The following is a 16,789-nucleotide window of genomic DNA, read 5'->3' as shown; positions in this document are numbered from 1 at the left end:
ATAGAAATGTGAGGGAAAAAGAGTGGAGATTTTAGTACCATATTGGCCGGCAAGGTGTCGCAGCTGGACTTGGTGGCGCCTCGCGACTAGTTGAATTCCTCCTATGGCTGATATTTAACCTTTTCTCAGCTGAGCAAGAAGCATGGCTGCTCTCACTCATATCATTAAACACTAATATGGAGTGAAACGAGAATATCTGTGCATGACTTGAGCTATTCTAAATATATAGAAAAACAATATGAAATAGACTTGTATACGTATACATTTTGTAAATAAAAAGTACAGTGTTTGCCTTTCACAATCATTGAAGACATTAGGATAATAATAATTTTTATTTTTAGACATAATTCCAGACAGAAATGTTGGGATAATATTGTCAATTTGTCATTGCAGAAATATGACAATATTCACCTACTGTGCGGTAACTATCAATATGCATTGCTGCAAATCACAGCGATACATAGTGAAATACTGCTGCAATTTACCATCCCGGGGCTGCTCTGGGAGCTCCGACGAAGACCCCCCTCCCCTCCACAAAGCCTTTTTCCTCTTCACCGTCACTAACACTCTGCCAGAAGAAATGCTATACACATGCACATAGCACTTTCACATATCCAGCGAAGTCAGAGAAGATTCAGCTGAATCCCATTGTAAATGACAAGTAACACCAATCATGAGATGGCATTACTTTGCTGCGAAAAGCTCCTAATTTCTCCAGCATTAATCCATTGTTAAATAACTAAAGGAGCCTTTTGCTGGCATTTGCCATGCTGAACATTGACTTATGTTTCCCATACTGGACAATGAGTTATAATTCTCATACTGGACAGTGAGTTATGGTTCCCATACTGGACAGTAAGTTATGGTTCCAAAACCGGACAGTAAGTTATGGTTCCCATACCGGACGGTGAGTTATGGTTCCCATACTGGACGGTGAGTTATGGTTCTCATACTGTCCAGTATGGCAGACTATACAGCAAGTTAGTTTCCTATACTGGACAGTGAGCTATGACATCGCAGTCCACATTATAGGGTCATAGGGTGTACCTCACTGATTAAGGTTGTAAAAAAGAACAAGACAAATAATGTGCTGCTAAAATAAATATAAATAACCTCCAAAGCTAGTGCAAAAAGAGAAACTACTAAGCCTCTTAATATTAGACTTCTATTCTGCCCTAAGGTAGATAATGATATCTGTGATAAAGCCTAAAATGCTAAACACAATATCACATAACCCCTGGAACTGAATCACTAAAACACATAAATCAACAAATGCGTAATTGTTTGCAGCTATAAATCACTTGTAAAATGATGATCTCTCATACAATATCCTTTAATCATTGAGTTTATACATCCAAAGTGCTGAGATATTAGCAACAAAGATCCAAGTGCAGGGATATATCTGCAATAAATAGATGATATAATTGGAGATTCGCTTATCTGTATAATAAGCAAGACTGACAGCGCTGATTGACACATGAACTGTATCCTTATAAGATGGTATCAAAAGCTACATTTTACCAATGTTATATCATAAAAATAGTTTCAGTGTCAGAAAGCCACACAGATAATGAGATTGATAGCCGCATGTATGATGTTACATGAACAAAGATGGAATCACGGATTATTAATATCGGCTGTATCCTTGTGATATACTATCAAAGCATAAGTTGTAACAATGTCTCTGTCAGGAATATCCTCAATGAAAAGCCACAATGTATCGCTGCACGTTACTCACAATCTAGGAACTTCTATTCTACTGTAACAGTGAATCAGACTTGTCATTGTGTGCAACCATACAATCTGTCCCCTTTATCTGGAAGCTCCTCTGCAGGAAACGTAGACTTGGAAATCAATTTAAAATTATAATGTAATGCTGCACAACTAATTATTTCCTCCAAATGTAACTAGGAATCGTCCACATTACTTATGTAGAAAGTTCCTAATCATTTACTGCAATAAAGAATCACACTTAACCCCCCCTCTCCACCTATCTAGCCCTTTCATCAGAACTGTGTGTGCTGAAAATCAATGGTCCTATCTTATGTAAAGGGACAGCATCCAATCAAAACGTCAGGTTAAAATAACAAGTGCCCATCCTTCAATTGATCTGCTATAGGGATACTTATCATTAAAATGGGATTATATAACAAAGCAAGCCTTTAACTATAGCAAACAAACTCTTAATAAATAAATCTATATCTACTTGAGACAAGTACGACCAACTAGAGACACTATAATGTTTATATAAAATAAGTAAGGAACCAATAATCACTCAAAATAATATATTTTTTTTAAAAACAATATATTTAAGTTAACTTCAAGGTATAATTGTGTGGACTCATATATGCAATGTAATATCCCAAAATGCAGAAATGATAATGAGACTCTTTATCTAAGTTATTAAGATCTATGGATTCATTATGGCCCTCCTGAATTTTTTATGTGCTTTGCAACTGAAGAATTCTCAGAGATTACAGGTTCATAAAAAGTGTTGCGAGAAATAGTATTAGTGTCAGATATTATTGTATTTATCTTGAGTAATAATCCTAATATATGTTGATGATTTTGGCTTTTGCAATATAAATAAGTATCAGAGTTTACAGATTTATAAAAGCTTTTTTTTGGAATAGTATTATTGTCAGTTATTGACAGAGTGATATCCAAAAAATTGAAAGGAATGAGATTCAAATATGAATTATAAATTATAAGACTTATTATTGATATAAGCAACAATCTGTTATTTATGTGCCGACCCTATCCTAAATGAAGATTAAATAATACAATTTAATGGCCATAGAAAAACAGATTTACCCCAAAGGGACATGACTTTATAGCCTACTCCTTAAATACTTCCATGTATAGGTTGGCATAGCTCAGGCCCCATCTGGTCCCCTGTAATTGCACTAATACTGTGAATAAAATTGGAATATTCGGGTGGGCTTGGTTTTCAGAAAACCGAGTCCACTCGAACTTAGCAGATCCAAATACTGAGCCGAGCTGGCTCTGTACTTTCGGACACCCTCGGAACTGAAAATGAGTAAAACGTCATAGTTGTGTCATTGAATCTTGAGAGTTTTGGACTTTATAAGTACCGCCGTCCCCAGGAGATCCAGCACCATTGCTCACACAGAAACAGGGGTAGCAGTGTTCTTGTCACTCTCTAGTCTCTAGTGTCAGTGCTCAGTGACATTGCTCACACAGAAACAGGAGGTGTAGCAGTGTTCTTGTCACTTAACAAAAATTGACTGGAAATTAATGGAAATTGATGTTATTGAGGTTAATAATAATGTCGGGGGGGGGGGGGGGGGGAATTATGTGATTTTAGCATTTTTTAGCTCCAAAACCAAAACTAAAACACGAAGTTAATACAGATCCAAAACCAAAACACGGGAGTCAGTGAACATCTCTAAAAATGATTGTAATAATAAAGTAAATATGATCCAAAACACATTCATGCTCTTTCTGTTAGATAATGGCAGTATTCAAAAAATGTTATTACCTGTGTGGATTTCTAACACTAAAGCTATTAATTTTTGTGATCTCACATTGGTTAAATTTACTCTTAGATACCATAATATAAGGATACAGTTGATCAGCACCATCATTATCGCTTATTGTAAATTGTAGAACTACTCTACAATTACCATAAGCATTGAGCCCTGATGCCAAATCAGGATGCAAAAAGGGAATCCCCAGCGATATTTAATTTGTCGTTGGCGGAGAAGTGTGGTGATAGACTTAAAGTCTCTTTTTTTGGCTAGGGTGGGTGGGGAAAGGTGCTGGAAGATTTGAAGGTTAACGTTGTCAAAGGTGATAGATTGAAGGCGGCGGACTTCCCTCATGACGTCTTCTTTCACCATAAAGTAGTGCATTCTAAGGATGACGTCCCTGGGTTGGGACGGATCCTGGGAGCGGGGTCTCAGTGCCCGATGGGCTCTGTCCAGGAGAAGGAGCTCCTCAGGAGTTGAAGGGGAGAGCGGAGTGAAAAGTTTCTTGAGATAAAGGTCCAAGTGAGCGGGTTCAATCTGCTCCGGGATCCCGTGGATTCTCAGATTGTTGCGTCGTGCTCGATTGTCTTGGTCCTCCTGTCCTTCTTGCAGTTGGACAATGTCTTGGCGGATTTGGTGGAGATCCGTTTTGTGTGATTGTTGATAAGTTACCACTTCTTCCACTCTGTGTTCAAGATCTGTTCTATCGCCTATGTCAGCAATGTCTGCTTTTAGTGAGTGGAGGGCTTGGACTGATGCTTTGACATCCTTCAGTTCTTTGAGGAGGGATAGAAAATCTTGGCGAGTAATAGGAGAACAATCCTCAGTATCAGGATCCGAATCAGAATGTTCACTGGATCTGGCAGCAGTTTTCTGTTTGGAGAGATAGGGAAGGAGATCTCCTCCTGGCGTTTTTTTTCCCCCTCTGGGCATCATGGTAGAATGGGGAGGAAACCAGTTGAGGAAGTAGTGGGGTAGGAGGTTTGGTTGCTTCGCTATATATGGTTCAGGACCAAGGGGAGTAGAGAGGCATAATCAGCACCCAGGCATCCGCAGTTCGTAGGGCGGAAGAATTGAAGGGAAACGTGGGAGCTCCCACAATGTGGGGAATTTGACAGCCAGGGCCCTTCTTAGTAAGATAAGTCACCACATAATACTGGTAGCACACAATGTATGTTGATAAGTTGAACTATGGTTAAAGCAGGGCCTACCAAGTGGGAGGGTGAGCTGTAGGTTAGTGCTATTGTTTCTCTGGCATTGTGCAGACACTGGAGAGAATTATAGGTATATAGGTATTATTTCTTAGGAAATTATAGAGCACAGTGCAAGGTATTGGCCACTGGGTGGCAGCACTGGTTTTGTGAAGTGCAGATAGTCAGGCAATTTGATTGTATAGATCTCGTTGACCTGAGTAGGAAAGTGACAATGGAGATTTATGATCCTCCGGACCCTTATTCTCAGCAGGGCGTCTTACAAATTTGTGGGGCAGCCAGCCTCAAAGAGGGTCACATCTATATTTGGTGAAGAGGAAATTCTCAGAACTACAAAGTGAGTTGGGGACAGAGTTTAGGCTGGCAAGTGGATCCTCTTACACACTACAGGAGTGTGCTATTTTGTGGGTGATCCAGGCAGGAGAAGGGAGCAGTGACTCACCGCTTGTTGGAGGGTAGAAGCAGGCCAATTTCATGCCAGGAGTTCAGGAGCAGGTCCCAGATTGAAAGTGAGCGCCCAGGCTGCACAGCTCCGCTGGCAGACTCAGAGGGGATCTTGGATCCAAGGCTGACACAGCAATTTAGCCCAGAGGTCCCAAGGGAGGAATCGCTCCCGCAACAAGATGGTGTCCGTGGGGTCCGAAAATCATAGCCGCGTCTTTTCGTCGCGATTTAGGCCTCAAGAATGCTGGATGGCCTGGGAACATGGCGGACACCTCGGGAGTGGACCGGAGCACGGCGGATAACTCTGGTAAGTAGCGGGAGCCGTGTAGGCGGGATTTTGGCTGGTGGGAAGCGGCACAGAGTCCTCAGTGAAACAGGGTTCCCCGGAGCTCGAGATCCGCACAACCGTCCCATATGGCTGACAGGCCACGCCCCTCTTCTCTACAATTACATTATCTAGTTATTGTGGATATATTTGTGCACATTGACCTTTACTACTAACATCTTAAACTTTGTAGGTATTACATAATTGGATATCTGCTGTTGCATGAGTGAGTTATAATTGCAAATCGTGAAGCATTTATTGATTAATGTGTTACATTGTTTCTTTGTGTGTAGAGTCTTCATTTATCAAATTATTGTAAATCATTTCTTTGGATTAACACTGAGGTTTGTATACTTGCCCATCTATACAACAATGTATGCAAAATGTAATTTCTTTAAACTACTTGGCATTTGAATTGTTGTTAAATATGAACCATATAGGAATTGCTACGAACAAAATCTACCTACAATAATTTGCGTGGTCAAAGAAGAACTTTAATACATAATATACACAGAGACAATCTGCTGTTATTCAAAATATAGTGACATTGCCTTATATGTGTGGAGTTTGTATGTTCTCATTGTGTCTGCGTGGGTTTCCTTCCACACTGGAAAAACATACTAGTAGGTTAAATGGCTGCTATAAAATTGACCCTAGTCTGTCTGTGTGTGTTAGTAAATGTAGACTGTAAGCTCCATTGGGACAGGACTGATGTGAGTGAGTACTCTGTACAGCGCTGTGGAATGAGTGGAGCTATAATTAAATAAATGATGATGATGTTCATAAGAAATTATAAATGGCTTTCTAGACAGTGCTAGCTCATGAAACTGATGTGTAATATACTAACATTTTATCAACTGCACACACAAGTAGATTTTTTAAATAAATATTTAAAATGATGCATTCCCAATAATGTACATATTTATCCACTCTGTATACACAAAAACATCTCAATAAACTTTCACATTTTGAAATAAACAAATATAAACAGCATACATATATACACAGGGCCATCTTAACAACATTATGGGCCCCCGGGCAAAGCAGTGCACCGGGGCACCTAGATATAGATATAGATATATAGATGTATACAGATACAGATATAGATATATAGAGAGAAAGATAGATAGATGTACTTGCTCAGTGACCCTTGTAGGTTTTTTTTTGCAGGTTTTTTTCTTTTGCAGGATTATTTATTCTCATTAAGAGGCTGTGCCTATGGGGCCCCCTTGCCCGTGGGGCCCCCGGGCAGCTGCCCATCGTGCCCAATGGAAAAGATGGCCCTGTATACACATCCATACATACATACACATTCAAAATCACAATATTATACAGAGTTGATTTGAACGGAATTGAATTTTAGAGAGCTAAATATACTCTATTGTGCCAGCGAAATATGTATAATTCATATCCAAAAGTGGCACAATAAGGAAGAAAAAAGTTGGGCAGCTTGGATTTAAAAAAGAGGCATCCCCTCGAAAAGACTGACCCTAGGATGTGTGTTCCTCCTCTGTCTTTTTCTTTCCCTCTATATTTCCTATGAACTTAGCATATTAAACACAGATTGAGGATTGCACCATTCTACAATCCACCATGATACATAACCCCTAGAGTAATGTCATACCTTCTTCCGCTAAGGTCAAAGGTCATACACGTTATACCAGCATCACGATGCGCCTCAGTAAATTCCAACAATTGTTTTCCACTCTCAAAATCCCAGACTCTTACTACCTGCAGGCACAAACGTTGGTTATAGAAATATTTAACTATTTGCGATTTCTTTTTAAATAGACTGATAAATGAAAAGTATGCATAGAAATACAATTTATTGACAGCATCTTTTACTTTTAGCGATAGTCCAATTTAAAATGGCTTTCATTTATTAGGTTGTATATGTTCTACTGTAGCGTTTACTATATACATTGCTTTAACTTTCCAACTGCCTTCCATGCTTTAGAACATAGCCTTGATTTCATACAGACTATTGTTGTTCTTCGATATGACACCGAGCTGCGATATGATAATGTCATATCAAAGGACGACAAATCAAACACCTCTGCCTGGAAGAAATAAAGGATTTACTGAACGACATATGAGGAAACAAAAAGGCAAAGCGATGTATTTAGTAAAAACTGAAGAAGGGTATACAATAGTGTAAAATTGAAGTTGTGTGAACCTCTTAAAAACAGAAATAATATAAAGTAATAATTCTTGAACACCAGCAAAGAATTCAGTTCCTGCTAATTACGTCTCCATTGATAGCAGGTTACCGCGTCTTGCTGTATACCACTATCTTGCTATAGAGGAAAAAACTTGGCGTATATAGGAATACTATAGACATACTAATCCTTTCTGATGGTTTTTTTATTTCTTTTTTTGCCTTTGCAATGTGGCTGGACCGAAATGCAATATATAGACTTAACCTCATGTATCCAACTCCCATTGTCCCATAGAATGTAAACTTGCGAGCAGGGCCTCCTCACCTCTTTGTCTGTTTTACCCAGTTTGTTTATTACTATGTTTGTCCCCAATTGTAAAGCGCTACGGAATTTGCCGACGCTATATAAATAAATGTTGATGATTACGATGACTACAGCATATACCACTAACAAACCAAACATAAAAAAACCACAAACTGACAAATAGAAGTTAAAATAATACAGACTTGAGGAATACTTACTGATCCTTCTGAGCAGGTAACGACTTGCCTGAAGGCTTTATTGTATTTGCAGCAGAGAACTGGCTCCTTATGAGAAGTATCCAGGTGTGGCTGTATCGGGGACCTTATATAAAACACAGTATTCGTGTTATCACAAGTTAGATAGTTCTGCTCTACATATTAAAAATCTCCAGTCACACCAAAGAACACTACATATTCTTCACACCAACTGTATATACTTTTCTTCAGTGTCACTTGATTTAGAATTTACAGGTAACCATAACCCATAGCAACTAAATGTTTGCTTTCATTCCCTAAACTGAACTAAAAACATCAGAATCTGATTAGTTGCTATGGGCAACACTTCTTTTTCTACACAGTTTTGATAAATGTCCCCATTATGTTTCTCTAAATCACCGGTACTCAACAGTCCCCAATGTCAGTGTGCCTATGTTCTGGGATCCCAAAAGAGATGATACCCAACCGAATATACTGCATATCTGACAATCAGGGAACTACAAGGACAGGTTCTGGGGACCTCACTTGTGCACTTCTCCAGAAATGTAAACTTTAGGCTCTAGAACAGGCCTGTCCAACCTGCGGCCCTCCAGGTGTTGTGAAACTACAAACCCCAGCATGCTTTGCCAGTAGACAACCTGTTGATAGCTGGAAGGGCATGCTGGGACTTGTAGTTTCACAACATCTGGAGGGCCGCAGGTTGGACAGGCCTGCTCTAGAAGATAATCGTGTGTTATTGAACGTGCAGTTCAAAGTATAATTTATAAGCATCACATAAGTTTATCTGGAAAACATTTCTGATGGGTTGATCACCAAACACAATCAGAAAAATTGAATATTGTGCTGTTCTCTTATCTACAATTTGTTTAGTGGTTTCAGACGGCAATGGTAAATAAACAGTTTGTACTATACAGAAATATATGACTCAAAAATTAATCCACTTAGTGTGGGCAATTTCTGTTAAAGAGCCTCCTCCATATGTCATTATTTCACAGGGATTCTGGATGACCATGAACTTGTGTAGGAGGTAGGATTAGCTTGCCCTGATTTGCTGCGATAAACAGACTATACATTGACAGTGTAAAATCTTTAAGCTAGCCACAGCAGAGAAGCATTAGAAAAATTATATAGAAAATAATGATTCTAAAAAGCATTGCGTCACTGGGCCACATTTAAAAATCAAGAAAAAATTAGCCCCAGCAATGCATTTGCGCAAATACACCAAATTGCACCAAATTTAATTGATTAAATTAAGAGCTATCACATCTTGTTTTGGAATGTTAATCCCATCCCTCACCTGTGCAGACCTTCACCCTGCCACAAAGACCCATTCCATACAGCTCATCAATATTTTAAAGGTTAAAAAAGGATTAGTTCTTACTTTAGCTTGATCTGTAAAAGGTTGATGGAATCAGTGACCACACAAAGTGCTTTAATGTAAGGGATATATAGGCCAGCAGTCAGCTCTCCTCTGATCCCGCTGGATTTTGAGCAGGCAGTAAACAAACAGGAATGACTTTGTATATCCCAAATCTGAAACAAATAAGAGATATAAAAATACATTCAAGTTTACTAAATAGCTACATATTTTCAGACAATACCTATTTAACACGGTACTTCTGACAATAATGCCTTGTTAAACACAAACTATATCCACTTTCTATATAGCATTTATTTTGTATAATGTCTCTGACTGATGTATTACACAACAAGACATATAAAAGTAAATTTGTAGGAAATAAAGGAAGGAATGCAATCTACCATTGTTAAAAAGTTAAATGACAATAACTTCCACTAGAGGTAACTTTTTGCACTAAGATCTGACAAAAAAAGCTTTCTTCAATTACTAAATATGCCATAGATCTTCCCCTATCGTTTTATGTTATATTGCATTATTGAATAAATGCAGTATTAATATATGACCTATGTCATGGTTCATCTATTTTATACATGTCTTACATCTAGTCTAGGGACCCCACAATCTCAATCTCAATCCCTCCATTCCTTTATTATACCAAATACATTAAAAACTCCTGTTATATAATTTGCTATCTTCGTCTATCACAATTCTCTCATTTCATATAATTTATTGCTAAATTGTTCTCAATGGTCCTCATCCTGGCCTCTCACATGTCCTCCCCCTTCTCCCTTGTTCTCCTCCACTCAAGTAGTCTCAACTGTCTCACCCTCTCGTGCTCCCTGTCACCTGACCAGTATCTTTTCTTCATTTCTAATCATAGTCCTTCTGCTCTTTTTCTCAACACATTCTTGTGCACACTAATTTCTAATATCAGCACTGTTTTTCTTATTAGTGTTATTATTATTTAAACAATTACCGTAACACTGGTAACATAAATAGACAAACATTCTCATTAACACGAGTTGCATGTACATACTTACCCACACCTATGAAGCCCTCCACAACACCATCCCTTCATATATCTCACAATTCATCTCCAAACATTTTCCCTCTTGCGCTCTCTGATCAACCTCCGACTTGCCCTCTGCCTCTTCTGTAATACCTCTTTCTCCTGTACCGCTACCCTGTTATGGAATTTCCAATCAGACCGTCCCACAGCCTTCAAATTTTTAAATACTCTTTGAAAACCCATCTCTTTGATATAAATTATCCTACTCCCACCTATACTACCCACACTGGTACATCTTCACAACTGTCCCAATCTCCCCTCTGAGCCACACTCGCTCCTCTTGTCCCAGCTGTTTCTGATTAGATTATAAGCTCTCTCATAAGCAGGGCCCTCCCTACCTTGTGTCTTCACATGTGCACTTATTCTGTCTACCTTGTATGTCCCTGTTTTATGTGTGCCCTGTTTCTTCCATCATCTGGCTATGTGGAGCACTGTGGCATCTTACATATATATGCAGTACACATAGAGGTACACGGATTCTTGGGTCAATTATCACTGGACATTTACTGCTTGTAATTTGCTTCTATTCAGAGGATCAACATCCTGATACGTACAAAGTACTGTACTGACGGCACAGCCAGAACGTTATATAGTATAGCCAGACAAATTTAAATCCTTCTCTTCCATCTTGGGAAATTTTTGTTCCAAATTAAGAAGTTTATATGTATCTTTAATACTGCTGCTGTACATTACATTTGAAGCTGAGTGATCAGTTACTAATCATTTACACACATGATTAATATGTTCATTCTTATGTGAGTGTCATTTTTAACAATATTTTTTATTCTTATATCATCTTATTTTGCCAGCTATACATTTCATATATTGATTTAGTGAGATTGTGTGAATCAAATAAATTCAGATTATATTTAAGATTGTTTTGTTGAAAGTGAGCAATTATTTTTTCTCCCCATCAGCTACAGTGTTAGGACTGTATCCTGAACTTGTGTGGTGCAGTTCCTCTGTTCCACCAGAGGTGCTGCTGTGCAAAGTACCTCACCTGCAGACCTTTTACCTGTGAGTGGGTAATCTCCTCCCCCACCTGATGACCTGCATCAGCCTCCCTGCTTTATATCCCTGCCCCTTGCAACTTGACTCAGCCTTTGAATGTCCCATCAGTTTGTTCCTGTTTTACTCATACTTGCCAACTCTCCCTGAATGTCAGGGAGACTCCCCGAAATAGAGGTGATCTCCCTCACTCCCTGAAGAGTCTGGCATTCTCCTTGATGCTGAGCCAGTACAAGACGTGGTTGGCTTCGCCATCTGTGGCATGATGACACAGTTCAGAAATTGTCCTATGTCCATGTATTGATGCCTATGGAGGTGGCCATTTGCATGGAGACCAAGATTTAATCAAAGACTGACAGGTAAGACAACATGACTTCAGTAATGGAGACAGAAATGTAAAAGACACTTCAGTCTCTAGAGATTCATTAGCTGCTTTTCTTTAACGCACAGTTATCTACTCTCCTGGAATGTCCGGGAGACTCACACATTTCTGGGAGGGCTCCCGGGTGAGCAGGGCAACCTCCCAGTTCTCGCCCCGCAATAGATAAGTGGTGGGGGCAGGGCTTAATGACACAAATATCACACCATCTTAGCCTCGCCCCCCTGCTGTAATTGGCCACAATTGTGACAATCGCCAAGCCCTGCATGCCCACCTCCCCCGGGATCTCCCTGAAGCCGAGGAAAAGTTGGCAAGTATGATTTTACTGCATCACTTTGATTCCTGTTCCTGACTGCTCTCTATTTGACTGGATTATTTCACCATTGCACCTTCCAGCTTTTTACCCTGTTAGTCTGCCACTCCGTATTATGATTTCATGTTGAGTTTGTGGCTGCTATGTTATAGTAAAACACCAGAAAAAGTTAATATAACAAATGCAGGTGCTATCATATATAGTTATATATCTATTCAATAATAGTGTATTTAATCTCTGCAGCTCTCAGATAAGGACTACTGGAGCCCCTTAAAACTCATTGTCATAGAAATATTAAACTAATAGAGAGCGCTGAGTTATTAAAGAAATTGATTTGTGAAGGATCCTCACAATGGGCCTGATTCACCAAGGAAAGGAAAAAAAACTAAATTGAGTAAATTTGAACCTTGACAAAACCATGTCGTTTTGGAGGGAGGGGGAGGTAAACTAAAAATGTGAGGACAGATTTATAATTGGGGTAGAGCATGTCCTGGATCAACTTTAAATTTCAGTGTACAAATAAGCTATCAAGTATTTGTGTGCTACATGAAAAAACAGACTATATATATATATATATATGTGTGTGCAAAATAATAAACTAATATGCACCTCTTGCATTGTGACATGGTTTTGTCCAGAAGAAAACTTACTACTGTTTGTTTGTCTTACTTTCCTTAATGAATCAAGCCCTCTATGCTTATAGTATCTGTTATTATTTTCATTCTATAACTGGGGCTGTTTGCTGTGCACTATGGTTTGTTATTTTCCAGCCTAAGGCATACTTGCCAACTCTCCCGGAATGTCCGGGAGACTCCCGCATTTTGCGAGAGTCTCCCGGACTCCCGGGCGAGTGTGGCAATCTCCCGAATTCTGCCCACTTCACTAGGAAGTGCCCCACTTCCTAGTGAAGTGGGCAGAATTAGATCCCAAACGCCGCGATTCGCGGTGAATCGCGGCGTTTGGCCCCGCCCCCGCTGTCAAATGACACAATTTTGGCCGTCCCGCCCCCCTCCACTGGCTGGCTCCTGGAAGGGAGCGGAAGAAGGTCGGCAAGTATGGCCTAAGGGCTCTGCTAACTACCATCATGAATGTTAATTATAATAACCTATTATTTCACCCAATTTTAACACACAGTGATTTATAACATACAGTTTAGTCACACTGTGTTGAGCCTTTTTGTTGTACGTATTACTCATATACATTTATATAGTGGATAACTTGAGTATAATGACCTCTGCTTTATAGTTATTTATATCAATTCACTAAAGAGTATATATGAGTGCTAAATGTGAAAATGCTGTCTCGTTTTACTCTTGCCTTTATATATTTTAACAATAAAAAAGTACTATTGCTTTAAATGTTTATACATTTGCAGTACACAAATTTGTCTTGTGATTATTTTTTAGTTGTGATTTACGGACAAGTTGGAAAAACCTACTCAATAATCAGCATTTGTTCCCATTTTTTTTTATTTTTCTACAAATGTTCTGTAAAATATTAGAGAATACCGCAGTCTGCCTGTTTACATGTATTAATGTATGAGCAATGTGGCTTGCTTTCTTTGATGCAGTAAAATGATAGCCATCATCACCCATAGAATATAATAGAACAGTGCCCTCTAGTGGCTTTTAGGATAAAATGGTACATAGATGAATTAACCAAACAATAGATTTTGAACAAAACATTCTGTAGCTATAGGGTGGTGTTCATTTAAATTAGCGTGAAGCAATGTAAAATCTTTCTGCTAATAGTTAATGTTTCATCATATATGTCCCTTTTAAAGAGAAGAGCTGTATGACAATGCCTTTGGCTGCCTTATATATAAAGGTGGCCTGACAATTTTACTTGTTCAGTCTTGTCCATTTTCATGTATGTAGCTCAAAGTACATAGATTATCTTACCTTCACTGTACTGTCTGTGGCAATGGAAAATATTGTATTTTCTTCTGAAGAGATATCAAGAGAAAATATTGGTGCCGTATGACCGCGCAGCAGGCCTGTGGCTCGTCTAGAAACAGAGAAGTGTAATTCAGATGACATCAAATGGAAAAAAAAACAGAGTAATTACCTTCCATGCTCTGTTTAATGTATCTGCTGGGGTCTCTGGTGGTATCGGTCCCATGACACGCTCCATCAGCCTCTACTTTGTTTGAAACTGGCATAATGGATGTAAATGGCCCAATTCTGTGAATTTCCCATTCATCTGAATGAAAAATTAACAGTGAAGGGACATCTACACCCACCCAACTTGTTTAATTCAGGATGAGCAAAAAGTTGAGTAGAGTATAGCACCTACAACCATAAGACCCATCAGGACAGGCACCCCTGTGGATACAGTGAACTATGCGTGGAAGGTGGGTGTTCCTGTCCTATTGTATCTCATACAACCCCCCGAAAAAAAAAATTCTTTTAGCGCTGAGTGGAGTTATCCTTTAAAAGTTTGGCAAACAAAAACTGTCTTATTGCACTCTTTGTAGGTGGAGAGCATAGATATAATACATTGTATTTGCTCACACACTTTATAAAAAAAAGGGTTAGCGTCAGTGCTTGGACTGGCTTCCGTAGCTGAAGGCCGGATATATTAGATATATATGGTAAATGCCTCGTTCATACCCCATAAAGACCGATCTTGAGATATTCGGGTGCATCCCAGGCTTTAGTGTTAGACCTTAAGTTTAGAGTGGGTTATTGTGACAATGATTAGATGATAACAAGTATTGCAGCGGCATTTACCATGGGGGACCAGAGCTACAAGAAGCAGAGGTAACACTCTTGTGTTAACTGAGGAAGCAATATCTATTAGCTTTGGTAGTGGGGAAGGAACAGAACCCTGTAAACCCCGTAAATCATGAGTATTCCCAAGAAATCAGTTGAAACTATATTTCATTCATGCAAATATTGCTATATAAATACAACAAAACAATGTTGTCCTACTTATCAGAAAAGTTTGTTCATGTATTAGTCAGCACATGAGAAACAATCATAAATTAACATAACATAAACAGCAAAACATTCTCTTGTGCCTCTACTGAGCCAAAGAGTCAAATATCACAAGATACATTTTGTGCTGCTGTGTTTGTTTGTTTTTTAAATTGTGTTTCTCTGTGGGTTTCTCCAAAGCTACAGATGCATTTTACGCCATATGGATTAAGAAATAATTCACAGTGCATGGATGAAAAGTTATCCATATTCCAGTGAACATAAGAGACTGCGGGGTATATTTACTAAACTGCGGGTTTAAAAAGTGGAGATGTTGCCTATAGTAACCAATTAGAATCTAGTTATTTATTTACTACATTCTGCAAATGACAGCTAGAATCTGATTGGTTGCTATAGGCAACATCTCCACTTTTTTCAAACCCACAGATTAGTAAATATACCCCCGCATCTTTACAATAGTTAATCTCCCAGAATAACTCATTTTGGCTACATAACCACTTTTTTAATATTAAAATATGTTTATGCGGGGTTTTAATGTGTGAAAACAGGTCTTACTCTAGAAATCATTGCTCAAACTGTTACCAAAATGACTGGTGTTTTTAGCAGCAATGTACTTTGGAATGCTGCTTGTCCTGTTTCCATGTGCTTCTGCCTGTCAGCACAATGCAAAGATTACAAGCGGAATGAATGGTTGTCTGTTACCTCTCTGTGATCATTTAATCTGCACCTGGCCACATACTGAATCATTTCACCTTACATTCACCTGCAGCTGTTCAGAAGTAAAGTATTACACATCAGGGGAGGGCTGGCAAATTTTAGCCCAGGTGGCAAGACTCAACTCAGCAGCCTATTTTAAAGTAAAAAAAAAATGCACGTGGCCCAAAAACCCGGCCCAAGGTAGCCCACTATGGGACCAGCCCGGGCGGCAGATGCCCCCTGCCCCCCAGCCCAGCCTGCCCCTGTTACACATACAAGTATGCCTATCTGTCCAAGCCACTCATCTCAAGGTGCACAGCCACTTCACCGTGTTTGGAAACATCTCTGTAACGTCAACGTGCGCCTACATTTGAAGGTTGGCATCTGCTTCAGTAAATGTGCTGGGTGGGAACTGTAAATGTTTCACACCAAAGGCCAGCCTACCACAACTTTAGGACCACCCCCTTTATATAATTTAAACTGTTATGTTTTAAGCCTAATCACTCCTCTATTTAGCCTCATTTATAACCTAAATTAATGATGACAGTGAGGAGACTTAAGAGAGGGTTTGAAAAAAAAAAGATACTTATAAGTGCTCTTAAAATACCAAGAAATGCAGTCTGCCTACACCCAGGGCCATCTTAACAACATTATGGGCCCCCGGGCAAAGCAGTGCACTGGGGCCCATATATATTTTTTTTACATGTGCTCACTCAGCGTCCCTTCAACTAGAGAATCAATCCGATCCTCTTCTCTTCTTCGTTGCTGTTCTGCGCTCCTCCGTGCTGTGCACAGTTAATGTCAGGCGTGATGACGTCATGACAGCATGGAAGAGGGGGTCAGGGAGGGAGCCAGATCGCCACCTGACCGTTCGTGA

General features: G+C 39.3%; 1 protein-coding gene across 1 annotated transcript in view; it reads right to left on the bottom strand.

Annotated features, from left to right (window-relative positions):
- Positions 1 to 16,789, bottom strand: part of LOC142139805 (cilia- and flagella-associated protein 337-like) — a 124,668-nt gene that overhangs the window by 41,573 nt on the left and 66,306 nt on the right. The window contains exons 14-17 of the mRNA XM_075197675.1: positions 14,179 to 14,284; positions 9,530 to 9,681; positions 8,152 to 8,254; positions 7,096 to 7,202 (exon numbers count right to left, since the gene is read on the bottom strand). Coding sequence (XP_075053776.1) covers positions 7,096 to 7,202; positions 8,152 to 8,254; positions 9,530 to 9,681; positions 14,179 to 14,284 — 468 coding nt within the window. The remainder of the gene's footprint in view (positions 1 to 7,095; positions 7,203 to 8,151; positions 8,255 to 9,529; positions 9,682 to 14,178; positions 14,285 to 16,789) is intronic.

Source organism: Mixophyes fleayi, chromosome 2 (assembly GCF_038048845.1).
Source record: "Mixophyes fleayi isolate aMixFle1 chromosome 2, aMixFle1.hap1, whole genome shotgun sequence".
Classification (NCBI taxonomy): Eukaryota; Metazoa; Chordata; class Amphibia; order Anura; family Limnodynastidae; genus Mixophyes; species Mixophyes fleayi.
This window is presented reverse-complemented; position numbering and strand designations above follow the sequence as displayed.